This window comes from Arvicola amphibius, chromosome 12 (genome assembly GCF_903992535.2).
Source record: "Arvicola amphibius chromosome 12, mArvAmp1.2, whole genome shotgun sequence".
Taxonomy (NCBI): Eukaryota; Metazoa; Chordata; class Mammalia; order Rodentia; family Cricetidae; genus Arvicola; species Arvicola amphibius.
The window spans coordinates 53,269,151-53,289,097 of NC_052058.2; the positions used below are offsets into that span (position 1 = coordinate 53,269,151).

General features: G+C 43.2%; 1 protein-coding gene and 1 non-coding gene across 3 annotated transcripts in view; both read left to right on the forward strand.

Moving 5' to 3' along the window:
• The first annotated feature begins 1,568 nt into the window (after positions 1-1,568).
• On the forward strand, positions 1,569-1,668 carry LOC119799612. Its single transcript, XR_005282894.1, has one exon.
• A 4,333-nt stretch (positions 1,669-6,001) lies between these two features.
• The window catches only part of Pbx1 (PBX homeobox 1), a 278,889-nt gene continuing 264,943 nt past the window's right edge, over positions 6,002-19,947 (forward strand). For both annotated transcript variants that reach the window (XM_038350041.1, XM_038350042.1), the window contains exons 1-2: positions 6,002-6,311; positions 9,612-9,685. In XM_038350041.1, coding sequence (XP_038205969.1) covers positions 6,121-6,311; positions 9,612-9,685 — 265 coding nt within the window. In that variant the 5' untranslated portion in view covers positions 6,002-6,120. The remainder of the gene's footprint in view (positions 6,312-9,611; positions 9,686-19,947) is intronic.

Genomic DNA, 19,947 nt, shown 5'->3' on the forward strand with positions numbered 1-19,947 from the left:
ACCAAATCCACTGGCAGCTGGGGAAGAGACCGCTTGTATGAAAAATTATTTTATTCTTTGAGAATTTGATACAGTATGTTTTCATTATTCATTCCCATCTCCCACTTCTTCCTAGATACTGTCTCTCTCCCTATCCAACCAACTTCATGTTCTTTTTCTCTCTTAAGAACGACAACACAAAGCCACTAAAAGCAATTTGTGTTGGCCAGCTCCTGAGCACTGAGCCTGTCCTGGAATATTGTTGGTATGCCCAGTGACACTCTTTTGAAGAAAACTGATTCTCCCTCTCCTGGCAGCTATTGTTTTCAAAAAGTGTCTTGGCTCGCAGTGGGACTTAGTGCCCACTTACTGTGCTTTGAATTCTGGGAGAGATTCTGACTGGCTTGGTCTTGTCCAGGCCTTGTTCACGCTGTCACAGTCTCTGTGAGTTCATACATGCATCCGTCCTGCTGTTTCTTGAAAATGCGATTTTCTAGAAGTTGCCTGCCACCTCTGGGTCTTGCAATCTTTCCATCCATCTCTCTTTGGCATAGATCCCTGAGCTTTGAGAGGAGAGGTGTGACGTAGACAACCCATTCAAGGCTGAGCCCCAAAGATGGCTTTCGGATTTGATGTTCATCAGTCTGACACGTATTATTCACAAGGTTTATGAGTTTCTCGGCTTATGTGTTTCTTTATTTTTGTATTTTTTCATAAACTGGAGTGTAAGCCAAGGAATCCAGCTTGTTCCCAGGGCCTTGAAGAAGGTAACAGTGACCATGACAACGTAAAGCATCAACCCTTCCCTACAGCTTTGATTGGCTTTCAAGGGTTTGGACTGTTGACTGTTTAGTCCTAACATTGATACAATATTGACTAGCATTCAATAGTTGTGCCTAATGAGCTGTGGACAGTCTGGGAACTAAGTCTACATACGACTTTGAAACAGGGATTTCTTAGAAAATAGAAACTTGTGATTTCTCAAGATGCCAGGGTAAAGTTGTGCCATTTACAGCTTGATCTAGACTAGTGGATGCTACATTGTAGAGCTTTTGAAATCTTCTGAGTCCCTGATACATGTAATGAATCCCACTCTAAGTAATGTGAACGGGCATTCACTATCAACTTTTGTATATAATTCCCAGGACTCCGTAGACCTATTTAAGCTATTACATAGACCTTGGTTAAGAGTTCTCACCCTAGAATCTAGGTTTTTTTTTTCTTTTTCTTCTCTTTTTTTCTTTTCCTTTTTGAGACTTTTTTTATTCTCTCTCTGTGTAACAGTCTTAACTGACCAGGTTGGCCTTGAATTCAGAGATCCACCTAACTGTCTCCCAAGTACTGGAATTAAAGATACGTGCCACCACCGTCCGGTCAATCTAGACTTTTTGTGCCCTAATTCAGAGGGAATTAATTCCACCACAGCTTTCAAGACCACCCAGTGAGGCAGAGTCAGGGCTAAGCTAGGAGATTTCTGTGAATGCATCAGAGAAGGTTAGCCAAAGCAAAAGGAAGAAAAATACTCCAGGTGGACGGGGGACATAAGGATGTATAGATGTGTGGAAAGTTCAAGAACAGCAAAGATCACATTCTTCCTCATCCAGGGCTGGAGGCCAAGATGATCTGTGAGTGGCATCGTTGTCAGGACTACCATGAGCAGGCAGCCATGTTTTCCGGCCTCAGACATTGACAGAAGCTGGAGTGGAATGGGAGAAAAAAAAAAAAAAAAGAACAGCAAAGAATGGGTAAAAAACAAAAAAGAGAATGACGAGACACCTTGGGCAACGGAATCCATTTTGTCTCAAGAACTACTTTTGGTTTCATATCTAAGGACCAATGAAGGCCGTGTCTGCTTAGATGATGTTAGAGCATGCGGTAACAAATTTATCTCTGACGGTGCCAACAAATGCATGCCCCGGTTTGCTGGAGAGTGGAGTGGATCCCTCTCTCTCACTCCCCACAGTGTTTTTTTCCTTCAGTGATGACGAAAGAATGCGGGTTCTACGAGGATTTGAAGATGTTTGGAATGGAACCCTCAGTGTCACCTGGTCTTTGTCACACAGGCGAGCATGGTGGCATGACTTTGTGGCCCTTTAGAATTGGGTTAGACTGAGAGCTGATTTGCCACTTGGTAAAATTTTGATAGTGACTCACATCTGGAAAGCAGGACTCAGAGGGCCTCAGCTCCTCTAAGTACAGCATGATCTCTGAGTTATTAATTCTTTCAGCACGTATTTGTAAAACAGTGATTATAAATAAAGTGTTGTTGTCCAACTATGGAAGGAACAAAAACCAGCGTCCATCTCCTGTCATGGTTCATAAAGTTGGGAAATTGCATGTAGAATATTTTCCCTCAGAACTTACTTTTCTAACTTCTCTAATGTGAATAAAAGACATTTTATTTCACCTAAGGTTGTTTTCTCCCTTTGAATTCCTTTATTTGCATTAAAAAATAAGACCTTTTGTAACATATGTACAATCATGCTTCAGAAGACAGTGTATAGTGATGGCCACTCAAGGGTGTACGACCTGGTGACAGAGCCGCTTTGTCTGTTGACTACAATCTTTGTCCATGCAGCAAAACAGCAGTAGAAGGATGGACTGAATCCCAACCAGTTACCAAGTGATGGCAGTCTGGATTTGTCTAGTAATCCTAGGAACTTTGCTTCTTCACCACAAAGGAGGGCGGTGTTAAAGATGGCAGCTCAATTAGCCAAATTAAGTGGCAACTCACTACAAAAGCTTACACCAGACTCGGTACTGGATAAATTCTATTCTAGCTATAATTACCATTGTATCAGTGCTGTGACATTCCAGGCTGGAAGCCATTTCCTTTATCTTTCTCCCTCACATCAAGTAAGCCCTCACAGTGGAACCTTCGTGATATGGTCTCAGCATTGTCCTTGCCTTCTCATTTCTATTGCCTCCTTCCTAGTGGATTTTAACATTGTCCTTCCTGCTCCCCTTTCCCAGACGATTTGGGCAAGATGATAATCATTTAGCTGTTGGTTTGGACAACTGTATAACTAGCCATGATGTTTGAAACAGTCTCTCATGTGACCTCAGCGCCCACCAGAGGTGCCTGTGCAGTCAGACCTATTTAACAGTTACTTCTATTGTGTCCAAAGAGACACTTGAAGCACGTGTTAAACCTGCTTGCCTTCCATTTGTCCTTCAGACCCACCTCAAAGCCTACTTCCACTTACTCTCCACTTACTCTCCGTGGATTTTCCCTTTCCTTCTTCTCTTTTGTAGTGTGTGGTTTCTCCAGTATTGAAATGTATTTGGGCAACAGTATAGAGTCCTAGTTAAATGCATAAGAATCGAGACCAGATAGTTGTGGTGACCTAACTTAGTACCTTGGACAGAAAAATACAAAAAAACTAACAAACAAACAAAAAACAAACCTTGGCTTGGTAAATGACAACTATTAGTCATTTGTACTATTAATATTGTACACATCTCTAACTCGCCTAGCAAAATGGCCCTAGATGATAATGATCTTAGAGTATTAACGGTGCCTTTCTCAATACTTGATTTGACAACATTTTATTAGACTCACAACTCAGAATTAATTGTTTTAATGCTGATTTCTTATAGGTTCCTCTCCAACCTCATGTTGTAAGAGGTAAGGGATACATGAAACAATATGGGCTGAGATTGACATATGATTTAAGTATGTTGTTTTATTCATCTCCTGATTAGTGTTGATTAAACCAACAGTTTATAAGCCAAGGCATGTGTGTATAAAACCACTTGTATTAAGTAATATGGCATTGTCAGTATAGTTACATACACTACTGCATGCCCTTACACCAATGGGTGCCAACGAGCACGTTAAAAGCTGCCTTGAAGTGATTCCCTAAGGGCCCCTTATCTTGCCAAGCATTTGCATAATGGTTGATGAAGAGTACAACCTTCTATTTCAGATTTCCAAGTGCCTGGGTAGGTTATGATCCATTCTTCTGATTGGGGATACTGAGGCTGGCTGTAAACAACCACGCAGGAAGAGGGCTGGCTACACAATACACAAGAGAATCCTTTCATTTCTAAAGCAGTCTGAGATTTTCCTAAGTGATTGGTTTTTGCTGTTGTTGTTGTTTTGTTTTGTTTTTTTTTATCCTATCGGCATTGAGAGTCCAGCTAGATTCCCCTATTGGCTGGACTAAAGAAAAACAAAAGTCGATTTGTGGAGTTGTCCAGGCTTCCTCTTAGTTCGTTTATTTCCTATGCATTTTTAATTCTAGGGCTCTTGTTTTAATATATGTTCTTCTAAGTACAAGTAACTTTTACCACATTCACATGAGTCTGTTAGATTTGAGGCCTACTGTACATAGACACACCCAGCCTTGGGGAGAGCCAAACTTGGGTATGAATTCCAACTGTCATACTTCATAACTATGGACTTTGAACACATTCTTTAACCTTTCTAAGTTTCCTCTTTGTGAAATGAGAATAATAGTCCATAATTCACAGAGATGTCTTGAGAATTAAATACAATAACTCAAGTAAATTACTTTGTGCGTAGTAGGCATTCAATAAATGTCAGTTTCTTCTTATGCCTGTTATTAATGCTTATTAGACTATATTAAAAACTGGAACCAGACTGTGATAATGCAATCCTTTATTAAGTGTTTAAGCTAAATAATCAACTTCCCTCAGGGGGAAGAGAAATGTTGAATCCATTTCATTTGGTGAACTTATTTATTAGTCTTTTTCTTGAGTTTTATTTGGTTTTAGTCCACAGTTGGGGCGATCTGTATTCTTTTTGCTGGCCTAGAGTTGATTTTTTGCAAATTACCTACTATCTTTTCATGTATTAGAGATCATTATTCATTATCTTAGCGGCTCAATTTTATTTACTAACTACGTCATATTACAAAGTTTTGCTTTCAACAGTTTCTCCGAGGTCTAAGGAATTCAGAGAACCAAGTTTTCTACCGTAGCGTCACTGTGTAGGCGAACGAGGGGTGAGTCGAAGGGATTCACACCGTCAGTGTGTGCTTTCGTGTTAATTTTACAGTCTTGCGTTTAAGTGGAGCCACGTTTTCCTCAAGGACGCAGCCCAGGAGGAGCAGACAAGAATCGGAGCCACCTTCGCTCTGCACCTTTAAGGACTGGAGACTTGTTCTTAGCTCCGCCTCCTTCCCGGCCCACCTCTAAACTCTGATTGACAGGACGCCCGGGCAAGGAGGAGCTGAAGGAGGCTGAGGAGGAGGAGCAGGGTGGAAAGCAGTGGGAGGAAGAGCCCGTTTCTCCGAATTGACCAATCAGAGAGGGGGGCGGGGCTCCGAAGCCCTCCTCCCTCCGCTGGCCCCCACCTCCTGGTCTCTCCGCCCCCTCCCCCCCTTCTCTCGGCCCCCTCCCCTCTCCTTCTCGTCCTCCTCCTCCTCCTCCTCCTTCTCCTCCTCCTCCTCCTTCTCCTCCTCCTCCTTCTCCTCCTCCTCTCAGGCTGTGGTTTTTCTGTATATGTTTCTGGAGTCCTGAGCCTGGGCTAAACAAAAGCAGGAGGCTGACGGGGCTGCTGGAGTTTGCAGAGACACGGAGGAGGAGAGAGCTTGGGCTTTGCCTGCCGCCACGGCTTGGGGAGATCTGGCTTCTGCTACAGCCCACCCCCTTTGAGATCACTCTGGCCCGGAGTGGGGGTGGGGGGCAGCGGGGGGTGGGGGGGAAAGTTTGCATTGCAATCCCCCTGCCTTCCTCTCCTTTCTCCCGATCAATGCATATTTGCAAAAGGATTAAGCTACAGATTTAAGCGCCGGGAGCTCATTTCTGCCTTGCAAAGGAGATCGGACTGAAAAAACCAAAGGCAGCTCTGATTTCTTTTCGCCAAGTGGGAAGGTGGTTTATTTTTCTTGCTTTTTTGGAGTCAACACCCTTCCCCACCAGCCCTTATCCCCACCCTCACCCCGCAACCCCTTCACGCCCCCCTCCCCCTCCCCATCCTCCCACCATCCTCTAAAGAGGCAAAGAGATTTTTTTTTTCCTTTTGGTCTTTTTTTTTTTTTTTTTTAAACCCCGGTCCCTGTTTATCCTGAAAAGGATTTGAAGACAGCTTGAAGGATAAAAAGCCTCGGTGCTTCCCAGGCGCCGAACGGAGGAGCCGAAGAGGAAGAGCCGGGGCTGCCGGAGCCTTCGGAGATGGACGAGCAGCCGAGGCTGATGCATTCCCACGCTGGGGTCGGGATGGCCGGACACCCCGGCCTGTCCCAGCACTTGCAGGATGGGGCCGGAGGGACCGAGGGGGAGGGCGGGAGGAAGCAGGACATCGGGGACATTTTACAGCAAATTATGACCATCACAGACCAGAGTTTGGATGAAGCGCAGGCCAGGTGAGATGGAGGCTTTTCTTTGCCTTTCTTTTTTTTTTTTTTTTTTTTCTTTGCTCCCTCTCGCAGGGGGAAACAATGGGAACCGAATCACCACAGCGCTTTCTTTTAAAAATGTTGTTTCTTTTCTCATTTTGACAAGCAACTCCGTGGCGGAGGAGTAAAATTTAAAGAAGCGTTGTTATCGAAAGTGTGATCGCCCGTGCGGTGATATGGCCGTGTGTAGATATTGTGCGTGTGTGTCTGTTAGAGGTATTTGTATGAATGCACACAAACACGCAGCCACGCCGAAAATGCTGCCAACTAATCCGAAAGCGGCCCTCGGCACTTTTTTTTTTTTTTAACTGCTTTTAAAAAGTGTTTGAGGGAAGCAGAATTGTCAAGTTCCGAGCGGCATTCCTTGCCTTCTGTAGTTGAGGGACTTCGGAACATGACAAAATAAAAAATGTCCCAAGAATACTTTATTTGCAGATTCCACTGAGTTCTTAGATAATTCAGCAAGTTTGATTTTCCTACTTCATTTACCCCTCCATATTTTTTTTAGTCTTTCTCTTTTCTCACCCCCACCCAAAAACAAACAAACAAAAACAGGCTAGTTCTGTGTTAGATGTCAGACAGTGAGAAAATACCTTGCAGTCTCTCCGTTTTATTTTTAGAAAAAGAAAATGGGGAGAAAGGAAAGATAATTTTGCTTTGAGGACTGCTTGTTAGTTTTAAGAGAGAGACTCGGGTTTTGGGTTTAACTTTATTGTCTCTTCATTTGAGTTGCTGATCTCACCTTCTCAGGACAGACAGTTATGTGTGGTCCTTTATAAAGGGGTGGGAACAAACACCAAGCTTATTCTCTGCCCCGTGCCTCTTCCAGGACCACTTAGAGTGCAACTCAATTGAAATGGAAGCATGTACGAATTTTATGTATTTCAATAGGACAGGGCATGAAGGAATAGGACCATGAAACTGGGGCTTCCTTAACTGAACCACCACCAGGTTCTGGTCTCTAGGATTTTTACAACAAATCCTCTTTCAAAATGAAAACACAGGTTAAGTGGCAAAGCCACTAAGAGTTTGCCCAAGGCCCAACTCAGAAAGGAAGGGTTAAAAAAAAAAATCCAATGGTCACATATGTCCACACAACCACCCAGCTTTGTTAAATCTCTTAGTACTTTTCTATTTTGCTTTGGAATTCTTTTAAACATATTATAAAATGACCAGCCCTTATGTGATTTAGTTATATGGATAACACATACAATGAATTTTATGTAAGAGAAACAGAGCCTTGAGAATATAAGAGGAAGCAGCTAAAAGCACGCATGTTCTGAATTACACTCATTTCAGCTGCTAACACATGGAACATGTAAACTTAAAAGTGCTAAGGCTTAGGGCGCCTAAAAACTCGGGAATGTTAAAAGACTCCCTCAAACTAGTTTCATGCTTTTAATGGTGGGAGAAAAGATTTTTGAAAAATTAATTGGTGCTCCTTTTGAATGTTATTACCTGAAGAAAAGCTAATGGGGATGGCAAGCCAGAGGCTCCCCACTGGCAGTCCTCTCTTGAATTGAAACAGATTTCTCCATAACATTGTTCCAGAAAAATACACTCAGACCCCACTGATAAACTGGTTGGGATCACAAGTTCATGAAGTGGAAGAGGCCAGTGAGCTTGGATCCTCGCTACTTTTCTGGTCTCTTTTTGTGAAACTGAGGACAGACACTTCTCAGCGGGTATTCCCTTTAATGGCCTAGATGCTGAGAAAGATCAGATGCAGTTTGGGGATGGGGAAGAATCCAGTTGTCTCTCTAGCCCCATTTGTGTAGTGTGGGGAAGCAAAGCTTCTAGATGGAGCTGCCAATCCTTTGCATTTGGGCCTGGGTTAAAACAAAAACAAAAACGGGTGAGTGGCAAGTATTTTTAAAAACCCAGAAAAGATCTTAAATAGATCGAAGTGTTTTTAGTCTGCTTTTAACACCTCCTGAGAACTAAATTTCTTACCTCTTTTTTATTTTCTTGAAACAATGTAACTACGTGGACTATTAGACTCCCTCCTTTTCCTTCTTCTTAGTTACATATTTGTAGTGCATATTTGTTGATCCAGAAAGTAAGCTATGACTATTTTTAGACGATGTGTATGTGTGTGTGCATTTTGAATTTTGAGTTTCTTATTCCCCTGCTACACAGTATAAAGTATGTAGGTAATCCCTGCTCCTCTGGAAAATGTGTCTTTAAAAAAAAAAAAAAAAAACAAACTTTAAAACTGATTGAAAAAGAATTGAATATGTTTTGAGTGCCAGGGTTTTCTGCTTATCTTTACACATACATTTAGTTAGTAAACAGAATTCCCTTAGCTAGTAGCTGATAAGATCAGTATTTTGTTTCCAAAACAATATCATTCTGCTAAGTGAGTCCATAATAAACTAGAAGGAAGGGCATTGTTCTGTTCCTCAAGTGCATTCTGAGTACAAACCTGCACAGCCACGGGAACCAGGTAAATCACTAATCTAAAAGGCAAAATTGTATTTATTTTTTCCCCAGTGGGTGCAAGGTCCTAATTGTAAATAATTGAATTTCAACACCTGCAAATAAGCCGTGTGCGCACAAGAGCCATAATGTGAACACAGAGAAATGAATTTATTCCCCATCTGGGTATGTTTGCCCCCTGGCAATGCATTTCCATACTCTTTAACTTGGGGACTGAAATTTTATAAATTGACAGTTCTACTCACAAGGTCTTTCAAGCATCTTATGTTTATGAGAATACAGGGGCATCTGCGGAATGAATTCGAACACATGGATGAATTAAATTTGAAAACACATGCACACACACAGAGAGGCAGAGAGCTCCTAGGCTATGCTTCTTGCAGAGCGTGCACAGAACTGTTAACCTATGCATTTGGCCTTGCTGCCTTCATTGTCTTCAAGAGAATTCTTGGTTGAAGAATTCCACTTTGATTTAACTACTTACCAAGGGGTGGGGGCAGAAAGAAAGAAAGAAAGAAAGAAAGAAAGAAAGAAAGAAAGAGAAAAGAAAGGAAACCCTTTCCCTAATGGGCATAATTTAGGTTATTTCTGCTCTGTATTTAAATCCCTACTCTCACTGCTAATTAACATTGCTTCTTTTCCTATGGTGGGACTTTGTATATTAAGTCATAAAAACAACTGAAGCATGCCACAGAGTTAGGCTTGGAGTGTAATTTTTTATTTTTGGATAAATGTTCAGGTGCCGCCTGTACTTTTGTCAGTTTGATCTTGAGTGTCCACCTAAGCTCTTATGTTTGTTGTTGTTTTATTTTTTTTATTTTCTTACAGAAAGCACGCTTTAAACTGCCACAGGATGAAGCCCGCCTTGTTTAATGTGTTGTGTGAAATCAAAGAAAAGACAGGTAGGAATGAGACTCCAGCCTTTGGCTGTTTTTCTTTGGCTCGTCAAACCCTTGCACCTCTAGCCCTCCTGCTCTTCTGGGGTCTTCACGCTGTAGAACGCGAGGGTGACTACGGAAGACATTTCTGCTCTCTCCAGAGGGAAGCATCTCGGCCCGCTGATTTCAGGCAGTATGTTTTCTTTAAATCTGGCCCCAACTGTTTTTGAAATTGGGGCTAAGGCAGAGGCTGTGACGGGAAATTTATAGAATGATATGCCTGTGGGGGAAGGTGGGAAAGTGAAAAATCCATCTCCTTAAGGAATATATTTTCATCTATAATTACTAATTATAATTAGTAAGAGCTAAACCAGTCAGCTTTCTTTCTTTTTGCCACTTTTGTTATGTGTATTTACACAGAGTAACCAACTTGAGGTTCTCAAAAGAGTGTCTTCAAAATACCATTGTGGACTGAACTATGCAGTTCGGTGAACCGGGCTTTTGAATGGCCTCTGATTTTCCTAGGAGGGACAGTCTTTGGATTTAGGGCACTATATTATCCTGAGATCATTCCCTCTGTTGTTTTTCTGCTTTCTAGACCTCATATCATAGACTAACACACTTATGACACATCCCATGAGGGCATTTCAGTTTTAAAGCAACAATTAAAAAATCCCAGTCATCAATCAGAGGTGTTCTTAAGCAGATGCGCAGGGAAAGGGCACTTAGCAACTGTCCTCTTGTTTCTTTATTCTAGTCCTTGGTTTTCCAAAGTGGCTTAACTCGCTCCCTCGTAAGAAGAAAGAGTCGAGAAGGCCATCTGAAGCCAGGGCAGAAAGAGGGACTGAGGGGTGCTTGCAGGAAACGGGGATCGGCAGCTGGTCTCAGACTTCCTAACCCACTTTAAAGCCGGGCAAAGTACCTGCCATGCCACTTCTTTATTTATTTTTTACAACAAGGTGTCTAACAGTCAATAATTCATATCTAAACCATATAAGCAAGGGCCTGACATGAATGAAAGTGGCAATAGATATGATTGCATGTTCGGTTGATATACATTGATAGTTACACATGGAGAGGAGGGGGAGGGCAGAGGATGGCTCTCCTTTCTTCCTCTCTCTCTTTTAAGAACTCTGGATTTCTCTGGTTTTTTTTTTTTTTTTTTTTTTTTTTTTTTTTTTTTTTTTTTTTTTTTTTTTTTTTTTATCTTTTCAGGAGGTCACTGTTGATTGAATATGTAATTGCTCGGTCTTTCAAATGTCTGTGAAATTAGTAAACAGCTCCTTTGTTGAATGATACTTGTGTAGTGGGTAAGGTCCCAGACAAAGCACCTGAGACGGCTGCTGAGACCTGAGTCATCCAGGTGGCTGTGCCAGGACCTAACCTTATTGCAGAGCTGATAATTGCGTCGCTTTAGCCGTGAGAGACGCCTTTTGAGAGATGTATTGATTGTGCATACAAATATCAGAGGAGCTCTTCCCACTTTGACACATTTTTAGTTTTTTTCTTTCTTTTTTCTTTCCTTCTGTTAACTCAGAGACGTGAGCAATGGGCATGTGTGCACATGTGTCCCCTTCTCTCCTTCCCCCTTTTCTTTCTCTCCTTAAGTCTCCAGTGGGGCTATTCACTTTGAGCTTCGGGTTTTGTTTCGTGTCAAGTTGGAGTTTTGTGAATCTTGGTTTTTGAAATTTCGAGTCAAAAAGGAATAGGGAATAAAGGGACCGAAGGAGAGTTTCTTTTTTAAAGATACTTTATCTTTAAAGATATTTTTAATGGGAAGGGCACCAGTCGGGTCACTGACTTGTACATCATGGCCCAAGTGTTTAATTCTGGTCTTCTAATTAAAACCTGCCGAGGTAGTAGATCAAAGCAGTGTGTGTAGATAGAGGTCCGATTCAGGTGCGCGCTCAAGACTTTGTTCTTGATTAATATTGGCTACAGCTCCAGGGTGGGAAGTTGCGGTATCGGCCAAAACAATGTTCTTATGGTTGGAAGATAATGTCTGCTTTTAAAATTTTTTTATGTCAACATGTTCATGGTTGGAGTTTTAAAAATTATCTAATTTGAAGTTTTGTGTTATTGATAATAGATGTTTTAAAGAATGGCTTATGAAGTAATGTAAATGGTGATTGTCTCCTGTGTGAAAGGCGGTACAGAAACAGGGTTCTGTGGAGAGGATGGCTGCGTGGGAGAGCTCACTTGTCTTCTTCCACTTGAGTGTTGGGTGGCTGCAGGGAGGGAACAGACCTTGATGTCAGAGGTAGAGCAGACAGTACTGTGTTCAAAATAAGCTTTTATTTCCAAGTACCTTGACTTCTCCATTCGGGATGTGGGCCATCTGCACATCTTCCGTGCCTTTGATGCCCTGGGAGAAGGCAGAGTGTCTGTAAAGGTGTACATCTCTCACTGTCCTTGTCTGTCTGCCCGTCTGTTTCCCTCTCTCCATCCAGAACTGGTAAAAAAAAAAAAAAAAAATGGTTTGAAAGGTCAGTTCACACACCTTCCTTTGCTGTTTGGGGACTTTTCCTATTAGGACTCTCAACATCCATAGCATGAGTGTTCCTGAGGGCAACCTGAAGCCCTGCGGAGACGCTTCATGGTGGAGCAGTCCCGTGTGCTCACTGCGGTTCACCTAGGGAGGTTCTGGAAAGGAGGTGTGTGTGTGTGTGTGTGTGTGTGTGTGTGTTTTGGGGGGGTGCTTGCTGCTTTTGTTTCTTGGGTCTTGTTAATAATTTAGTTGGAAGTAAGTAGGAAAACTGGCTAAGACATCTCATCAACCTTTTGGTATTTAAAAAACAAAAACACAAACACGTGCATAATACTCGAAGAAGACAGCAGTGCCTGAATTATAGTTGATTGATGGGTATTTAAGTCAGAAATTACTTCGGGATTTTGAAAAGTAGACGAACTTGTGTGTTTTGCTTTAAGAGTGTGGGGAAGTGTTTATTTTGATACTTTGTGCTTTTTAAAAATAAACGCTAGGATAAAAAATGCCAACAAAACATTCAGGTTGCAAATGCAGTCAGCAGCAAGCAAACAGGGTGGAGATCTACAGCAGTGTAATGTGGCCTTTTGCTGCATGTTCAGTCTGGGACCAGAGTGTCTTTCAGCACAGAGTTCAGGTCATTTAGAGTCAATTTTTCTTTTTAAGAACCGGCACTTCTCTGACAGGTTAGCGATAGGATGCTTTGCCTGTGTATGTGTGGGCTGGGAAATGGGTTGATGGGACAGAAGGGTAGGAGAAAAGAGTCAAACACGTTGACTTTCTGAAAAAAAAATTGACTCAGAATATTTAATAAGTGCTTAAAAGATTTTTTGATTTTATTTAAAAAATGCTTACACTTCTCCGTCAAAAATCACAGAGGTTTAAAAATTCGGAAAAGGTGAAAAGTGGGGTTTGTTTACCGCAGAGACTAGTTGTAGACACCTGTGAACAAGCTGCAGTTGTGAGTGGATTTTAATTTTAGAACGGAATAGCTCTCCCTGGCTCTCCTCGGCTAACTTTTCACCGACTGTAATCTGCGCTCAAGTTCAATCAAATAATTGGAGGAGGTTTGAAAAATTGATTCCCCCCCTTCTTTACCACTCTTTTGTTCTCCTCTTTCTCTTTCTGCGTTCAATTAACACCCCCATAATGGCGCTGTAGGATTTGTTTTCCCGCTCTCTACTGTTTATTTCCTTTTCTTTTACTCCTTCCCGTCTGATTCTTCTTGGCTGCCATAGCAGTTACACGATGGGACCCTCTGAAGAACTAGAGACTCGTGTGTGTGTGTGTGTGTGTGTGTGTGTGTGTGTGTGTGTCTGTAATGAGGGTTGACCGTGGAAGGAAGCTGTGTGTGACTTCGAAAAACAAAAATGACCTTGTTCCTTGAAGAGAACAGGACTGAAATATTTGTAGACAGTGTGGAACAACCTCCCATCAGGTCCCTTTTGGAGCTGGGTGGGAGTGTTGGAGGAGCTCACGTTCATGGCCGGGCAACTCCAAACCTTTTTAAAAAATACATCTGAGGTGTTGAGGATTTGGTACTTTCTGGCTGGATTTGGGATGGAGCGGGCTAAGGAAAGGAAAGAGCAGCAAATGAAGGGGAGTTCATAACACAATGCTACCCATAACCTCCTCTCATGGGGTGCCGGTGTTACCGTGATGCACACATCCTCTGGAGCTGCGGCGTGACTCTGAGAGACAGTGTCAGGTGACCCGAGTTGATGGCTCTGTCTCTTGGTATTTCAGTGTCTTCCTGTTCCTTGAAAGTGGGTTTCCAGACATGGGAGCTCTACAGATGTAGGTATAGAGTATCAATTGCTCATAGCTTCTGAAAAGAGATTGGCGGGTGTGGGGAGCGAGGGTGGGGGGCTGCACGTTATTTGTTTTCTAACCTGCATTGAACGTGAGAGACAGTTTGCATGGATAATATGCAAGAGGTCATGTCCAAGGGAGAAGCTGCTAGACCTGGAGTTCCAGCAGCCGCAGACAGGCTGCTGTGCTTGCTGTATGCATAGTGCCGGAGAGGCTGAGCCCTACCAGGGATTCAAGGACTCCGCTCCCAACTGGGGCCCAGCCTTTTGAAGGCTTTGCCTCCGTGTTCTGTTGATACCCATAAATTTTCTCCCATTCTTGGTAAAATTACAGAAATAGCCTTGAACAAGCAACCAAACCCAAACGTAGATATTGGCGTATGTAAACACAAGGGCATGGGAGTTTATAAAGCAGATCTCCGGCACCTTAAAAGAACATTTTTTTAAAATTATATTTATATATTTATTTGAGGGGGTGGGGTGGGGTGGGGTGGGGTGAGGAGTGCCATGACAGATGTGTGGAGAATAGAGAGCAACTTTCAGGAATTGGTTCTCACCTTTCACCCTATGGGCTCTGGGGATGGAACTCAGGTGTCAGGCCCAGCTGTGAGCACCTTTACCCTCAGAGCCATCTTACCTAGGCCCTGGCTTCTGTTGAGACCTCTATTAAATGTATCACTTAGGGAAGCAGAGCCTCAGTGGCTTTTAGAAGGATGTATACCGTCTGAACTTGGTTTTATATATCTAAGTTTGTGTTCATATATATATGAATATATATATATATATGAATCTCTCTATATATACATATATCTTTATATGTGTATTTACTTATTTGTTTGAGACAAGATCTCATGTAGCCCAGGCTGACCACAGACTTGCTATAATAGCCAAGGATAGCATTTTTTTTTTCTTTTTTTAAGACAGGGTCTTACTGTGTAGCTCTAGTTGTCCTAGAACAAGTTATGTATTATATATACCAGGCTGGCCTTGAACTCACAGCGATGCACCTGACTCTGCTTCTGCGCCCCAATGCTTGGATTAAGGGTACAGGCAACCATGCCTCCTCTTTTTTTGTAAACCACCCCAAGTACCCACTCACTTCTGTTGCCTTGTTAGGATTAGGGGAATACACTAGCTCTTGCTCTACCCTGTTCCTCACGTGGGATGCTGTGGAAAGACCTAGGAACAAAGTAAATGCAGGGCTCCTGAGTATTTTGTATGAATTTCACCAGCTGCCTGTCAGGGACCCTCTCAGTGTGTGCTTGCGTCAACCCTTCCGGACTTCAGAGACAGTGCCTGCTGCCCTGTCATGATAGTGGAGGACAGGTACTTGTCTCTGGGGGTAGGGGGCAGCGTGTCTATGTGTTGCCCCTCGGCATCTCAGATAGCACTGATCAGTTGGCAAGATGGCTCCCAGGGCATACCAAGTACAGGTGTAGATTGTCACGGGTCTGGCCTGGGATGGCAGAACAAGGTCACTAGTGACTAGGCAGAAAGCCCTGTGGGGTCTTTTGCTATGGCCTACAGCTTTACCTACATCTGCCCCTGAAAACTGTCAGTAAGCGGATGTTGGGATGGGTGTCTCATCCTTGTTGCTGGTTGTAGACTTGAAAATTAACCACTTTTAAGGCCACAGGCAAATTTCTTAATTTTAGGAGAAACTATGACAGTGGTTGACAGTTAACTACTGGATTCCTACAGCCAGCCTCCTGGGTCTGCTATTCTTTTGCTGTGTGACCTTGCTTAGGTTGCTAAACTTCTCTGAGACTTATTTGGCTTTTTTTATAAAATGAAGGTCACAGTGATACCTCTCTAAATAATCCGAGAGTTATCTGTTGCTATGGTGACCTGTCTGTTGCTATGGTGATCCTCTCTGGAGACCCCAATACCCACACTTGGGTGTGTGCCATCCTTTTCCTGAGTACCCTCCCAAGCTTGAATGTATGTTGAAGGGTCACTGGGAGGATTAAAGGAGGGAGTAGATGTGAATTACAGTGCCTGGTATCAACATTCAGGGCCAGCAGGTTTTATGGTTTCTGGCCCCATTTTCTTACATGAAAGAGAGAGACCTCCACCAGATGGTCCCTGAGGGCTGAGTCAATTCCAAGGCTTGAAAGAGGAAAGATTGCTGAATTTAAGGTTAGCTCCTTTTGTTCCTCATGTATTTTCTCCAAGTGAGAATTAGCTGTGTTTAGCCAGAAGAAGGGCAGTATACAGAATGACGGAGAGGAGGGACAAGGACTTTTAATCATATTCTTCCCAGACAACCACCATCTAGCGAACTAGACTTGCCTGTGCTGCAGAGAGTGTTTCCTCAGCAACACCTGCTGGAGACAGTGCATCCCAAGATAAAATGCTTTTTCTGAGAATGTTCAGAACCCTCTGTTTAACCTGCAGCGCTTCAAGGTGGGAACTTCATAAAAAGAAGTCAGAACCATGTGACCTTTCCCCTAGATTCCCAATGTGTTCTGTATTTAAGAGAAATACCATTTTCGTCACAGAGATGGTTTTTTTTTTTGACACACATCAGGCCACTGCTTCTTCATGGTATTCTTTAAACATATGTTTAAAATATATTTTATAGACCATGAAATTCACCTGTATACAAAGTACAATCCAGTGGATTTTAGTATGCTCGCCAGGCTGTGCGCTTAGCACAGTGATGTTCTAGTCTTGGAACCTTTTGGCCCACCCCTCACCTGGTACCCATCACTACTTGGGCCATGTCTCCTTCTTCCATGCCTGCACCCAAACAGCCCCTGATCTCACAGTCTGCCCCTGTGCATGGTGCCATTCTGCAGGAATGTCATCATACCACAGCTGCTGGTTCATGACAAGGTGCCCCCACTTAACCTGTTTTCAGGATTTGTCCACTGTTCAGTATACATATGACAACTCTTCGTGTCTTTTCCAAGCCAGAATGTATTCCACTGAATGGATATGAGACATTTGTTTAAGTCTTCATCAGTGGATAGATACTTGGGTTGTTCTCCCCTTTTGGCTGTTGTGGATGCTGTGGCTGTGTACATAATACTTATAGGGTTTGCATGTAGGAGTATGTTTTCTATAGATACAGGATGGGAAATGGTGGGTCTCTTGGTAACCACAGCTAGATTTTGGGGACTTGCCAAAATGTTTTCTGGAGTACCTGCAGTAGATAGTCTTTAAAATTAAACAAACAAGAATAATAAATCAGCTGTTTGAGGTATGTTTAATGCACAGTCACAGGAGGCATATTCTTGAGTCCTCTTATGCATGGCATTAGGTTTGGCCTTCAGCACTCTTGCTCATCCAGTTGGTTTACCCCTTCTCTGACCAGAACCTTTCTTTTCCAAGTTTGGGATACTACTGTATGTTTTCTCCCATCCCCGAGTCAGTCATTAAGCTCAGTGAAAAAGGCATGCTTGGAAAAGTTCATTTCACACAAGATATGCACTATCAGGATGTCTGTGGACCTCCTTCAGAACAGTCAGAGTGCTAAAGAGTTAGGTAAGCCAAAGCAAAGAGTCTCGAACATCGGCGTAGCATACGCCATATCCCTGGGGAGGAAGACCCTTGGAAAACAACGGCCAGTTCTCGGTAGCAACTTAGAATGAGAGAGCATGGACTTGCAGTCAAACCAACCGGGTCAAATCGCATTGGTTATTTGATTTCACAGGGCATCAATTTCCTCATCTGCAGTGAAAATAATACCTAGGACCCAGGCTCACTTGACAGACTAAACAAGACAACACCAGGAAGTGCCCTGTTCAGTGCCTGTGTTCAGTTAATTGCAGCCACTATTATCTCCCAGGTTCTGTGTGCCTGGGTGTTGACCACCTCTCTCCCGTGTTTTGTCACCTCAGCCAGGACTTGGGAGATGTCACAGTGCTCTTTGTACTTGTTTGCCTGACACTTGTATGCTTTCTGCACCTAGGCCCCGATTTCTGGAACTGAATAGCGCTGTTCTGGACGATATATATATAATTTTAAGTTTAGCCGTCTAAGTTTGCTAGTCACTCGATCCAAAGAACAAACAATAGAAAACAAATAAAAGTAAATAAATAAAGTAAACTTCAAGATTGCATCGTATTTAACCTCAGTGTGCCTAAAATAGTTCAACTAGTAATTGCCCTGAATGTTAAGAAGCGATTTGGGGCTCTGCCTTCTAGTACGACTTTGAAGTGGAGTGTGTATGTCCCATGTGGAGTGCACCTTAATCCATGGGGCTGCAATTCTCAGGCTTGATGGCTGCCTGTTGCTGTCATATTTGTTAGACAGCCCAGCCATTGAATGGCTAGCTAAGGGAATATCCCTCCTTCCCTCTTTGTCAAAATTCTTTCTTTTTTGTTTTGTTTTGTTTTTTCGGGACATGGTTTCTCTGTCCTGGACCTTGCTTTGTAGACCAGGCTGGCCTCAATCTGCCTGCCTCTGCCTCCTGAGTGGTAGGCAAAGTTTTCCTACTCAGGGAGAAGGGGCTATTGCCCTCTCAAAGTGAATCTGGTGGGTCTGTAGCTGCTGAAAATGACTTCTGCTGACTGATCACAGGTGGGAAGGCTCGTTAGAGGCTTTCTGTACCCTGTGCCCATCTGCGGACCTACCGTGAGCTAGGACGAAGTCAGCCCCCACACCTCCTTCTCTGTCTTTCCGAATCCCTTCTCTCTATAATTGCTCATCTGTGGTTCTCTATCCCTTACAAAATCCCAGAGGTTCCCTAAAATAACTGAGTGGGCCAAACAGCCATCTTGCTATCTTTAGCTGCAACAGCATAGGAACAAGTCAGAGGACAGAGGTGATAGAACCACTGGACTGAACTGCTAGACTGAACCATTAGCTCGCCCTTCTGCCTCCGTGTTAGTATGTCATTTTGAGAATACCGATTTATTTGTTTTTGGGTCACAGCTTTCCTGGTCTGGGTGGATAAAGAGAGCCGCTGGTCTGACCCTGCATTCTATAGGCTGCGAGTCCCAACATGACTACCTCCTCAAGCCTAGGCATACAAACTGGGAAGCAGGTTGAGCGTTTATGAGAGACTGTCCCTCCTTGTGACGGTGGTTCTAATTTAGCCCGGGAATCCCTGTATCTTTTCTAGGCAGTCACATAAAGCTAGTCATGGTGGTGTTACAGCTACTTCCATCAATCAAGTTGAATTGGATAAGACAAACGGGGAGGGGATTGTGGTGGAATTTGAAAAATGTTTATGATGGAAGTATTCGGCTGGGGGCCAGTATGCTTACCTTGTCGGCTTGGCAACTCCTGCAAATGTTTCGGGCAAATTATGTATTTGTAACTATGGGATTCTAGTTTGGAAATCCCAGATTGGAACTTATGAGGGAAAGAGGCAGATTTTTCTGTGTTTGTAAAGTCAAGCCCAGGAAGTTTGGAAATCTGAGTTTGATTTCCACTAGAGAGTGATCTGGTAGCCTTTACGCCATCCCACCTACCTGTCAGTGGAACTTGGGGAAGTTTTATTAAAGTGAGGGTTTTGTCTTGCTTTCCTACTGGTTGGATCTGCCAGCAGGAAGAGAGTAACTAGGCATTTTTTTTTTTTCCTGAGGGTTTTGGGTGATCTGAGATCTCAAGTGTTGCCACTGTCAGAAATTTCTATCAATTATCATTGTTAATAGGGCTGAAAGTTGGCATACATATTTTGTCCCTAACAAAGAAAGCCTGCTTGAGAGCATCGACGAGCCCAGCCAACATCCTTTGGAAATAACTGTGTCGCTAGTACCGAAAGTGGAGGGCTCATTCCTTACCACACAGTGCAGGCAGAGGCCCTCACCAGCCTACGTTCACACACAGTTGAAAACAAAGAGCCTGCATTTGGGATCACCTCATCTTTGTGTGGCCTCCTTGCTAGGGTGTCTGTAATAATCCCCAAGCCCGTAGGAGGGAAAATCCCGGATGGGTGCTGGTGAGTGGTGATGCCCTTCACATAGGAGGGAGAAGTCATAGTGTGGTGTTCCTTTGGGGAGGGAGAAATAAATGGAGGAGAGAGAAAGCCCAACAAT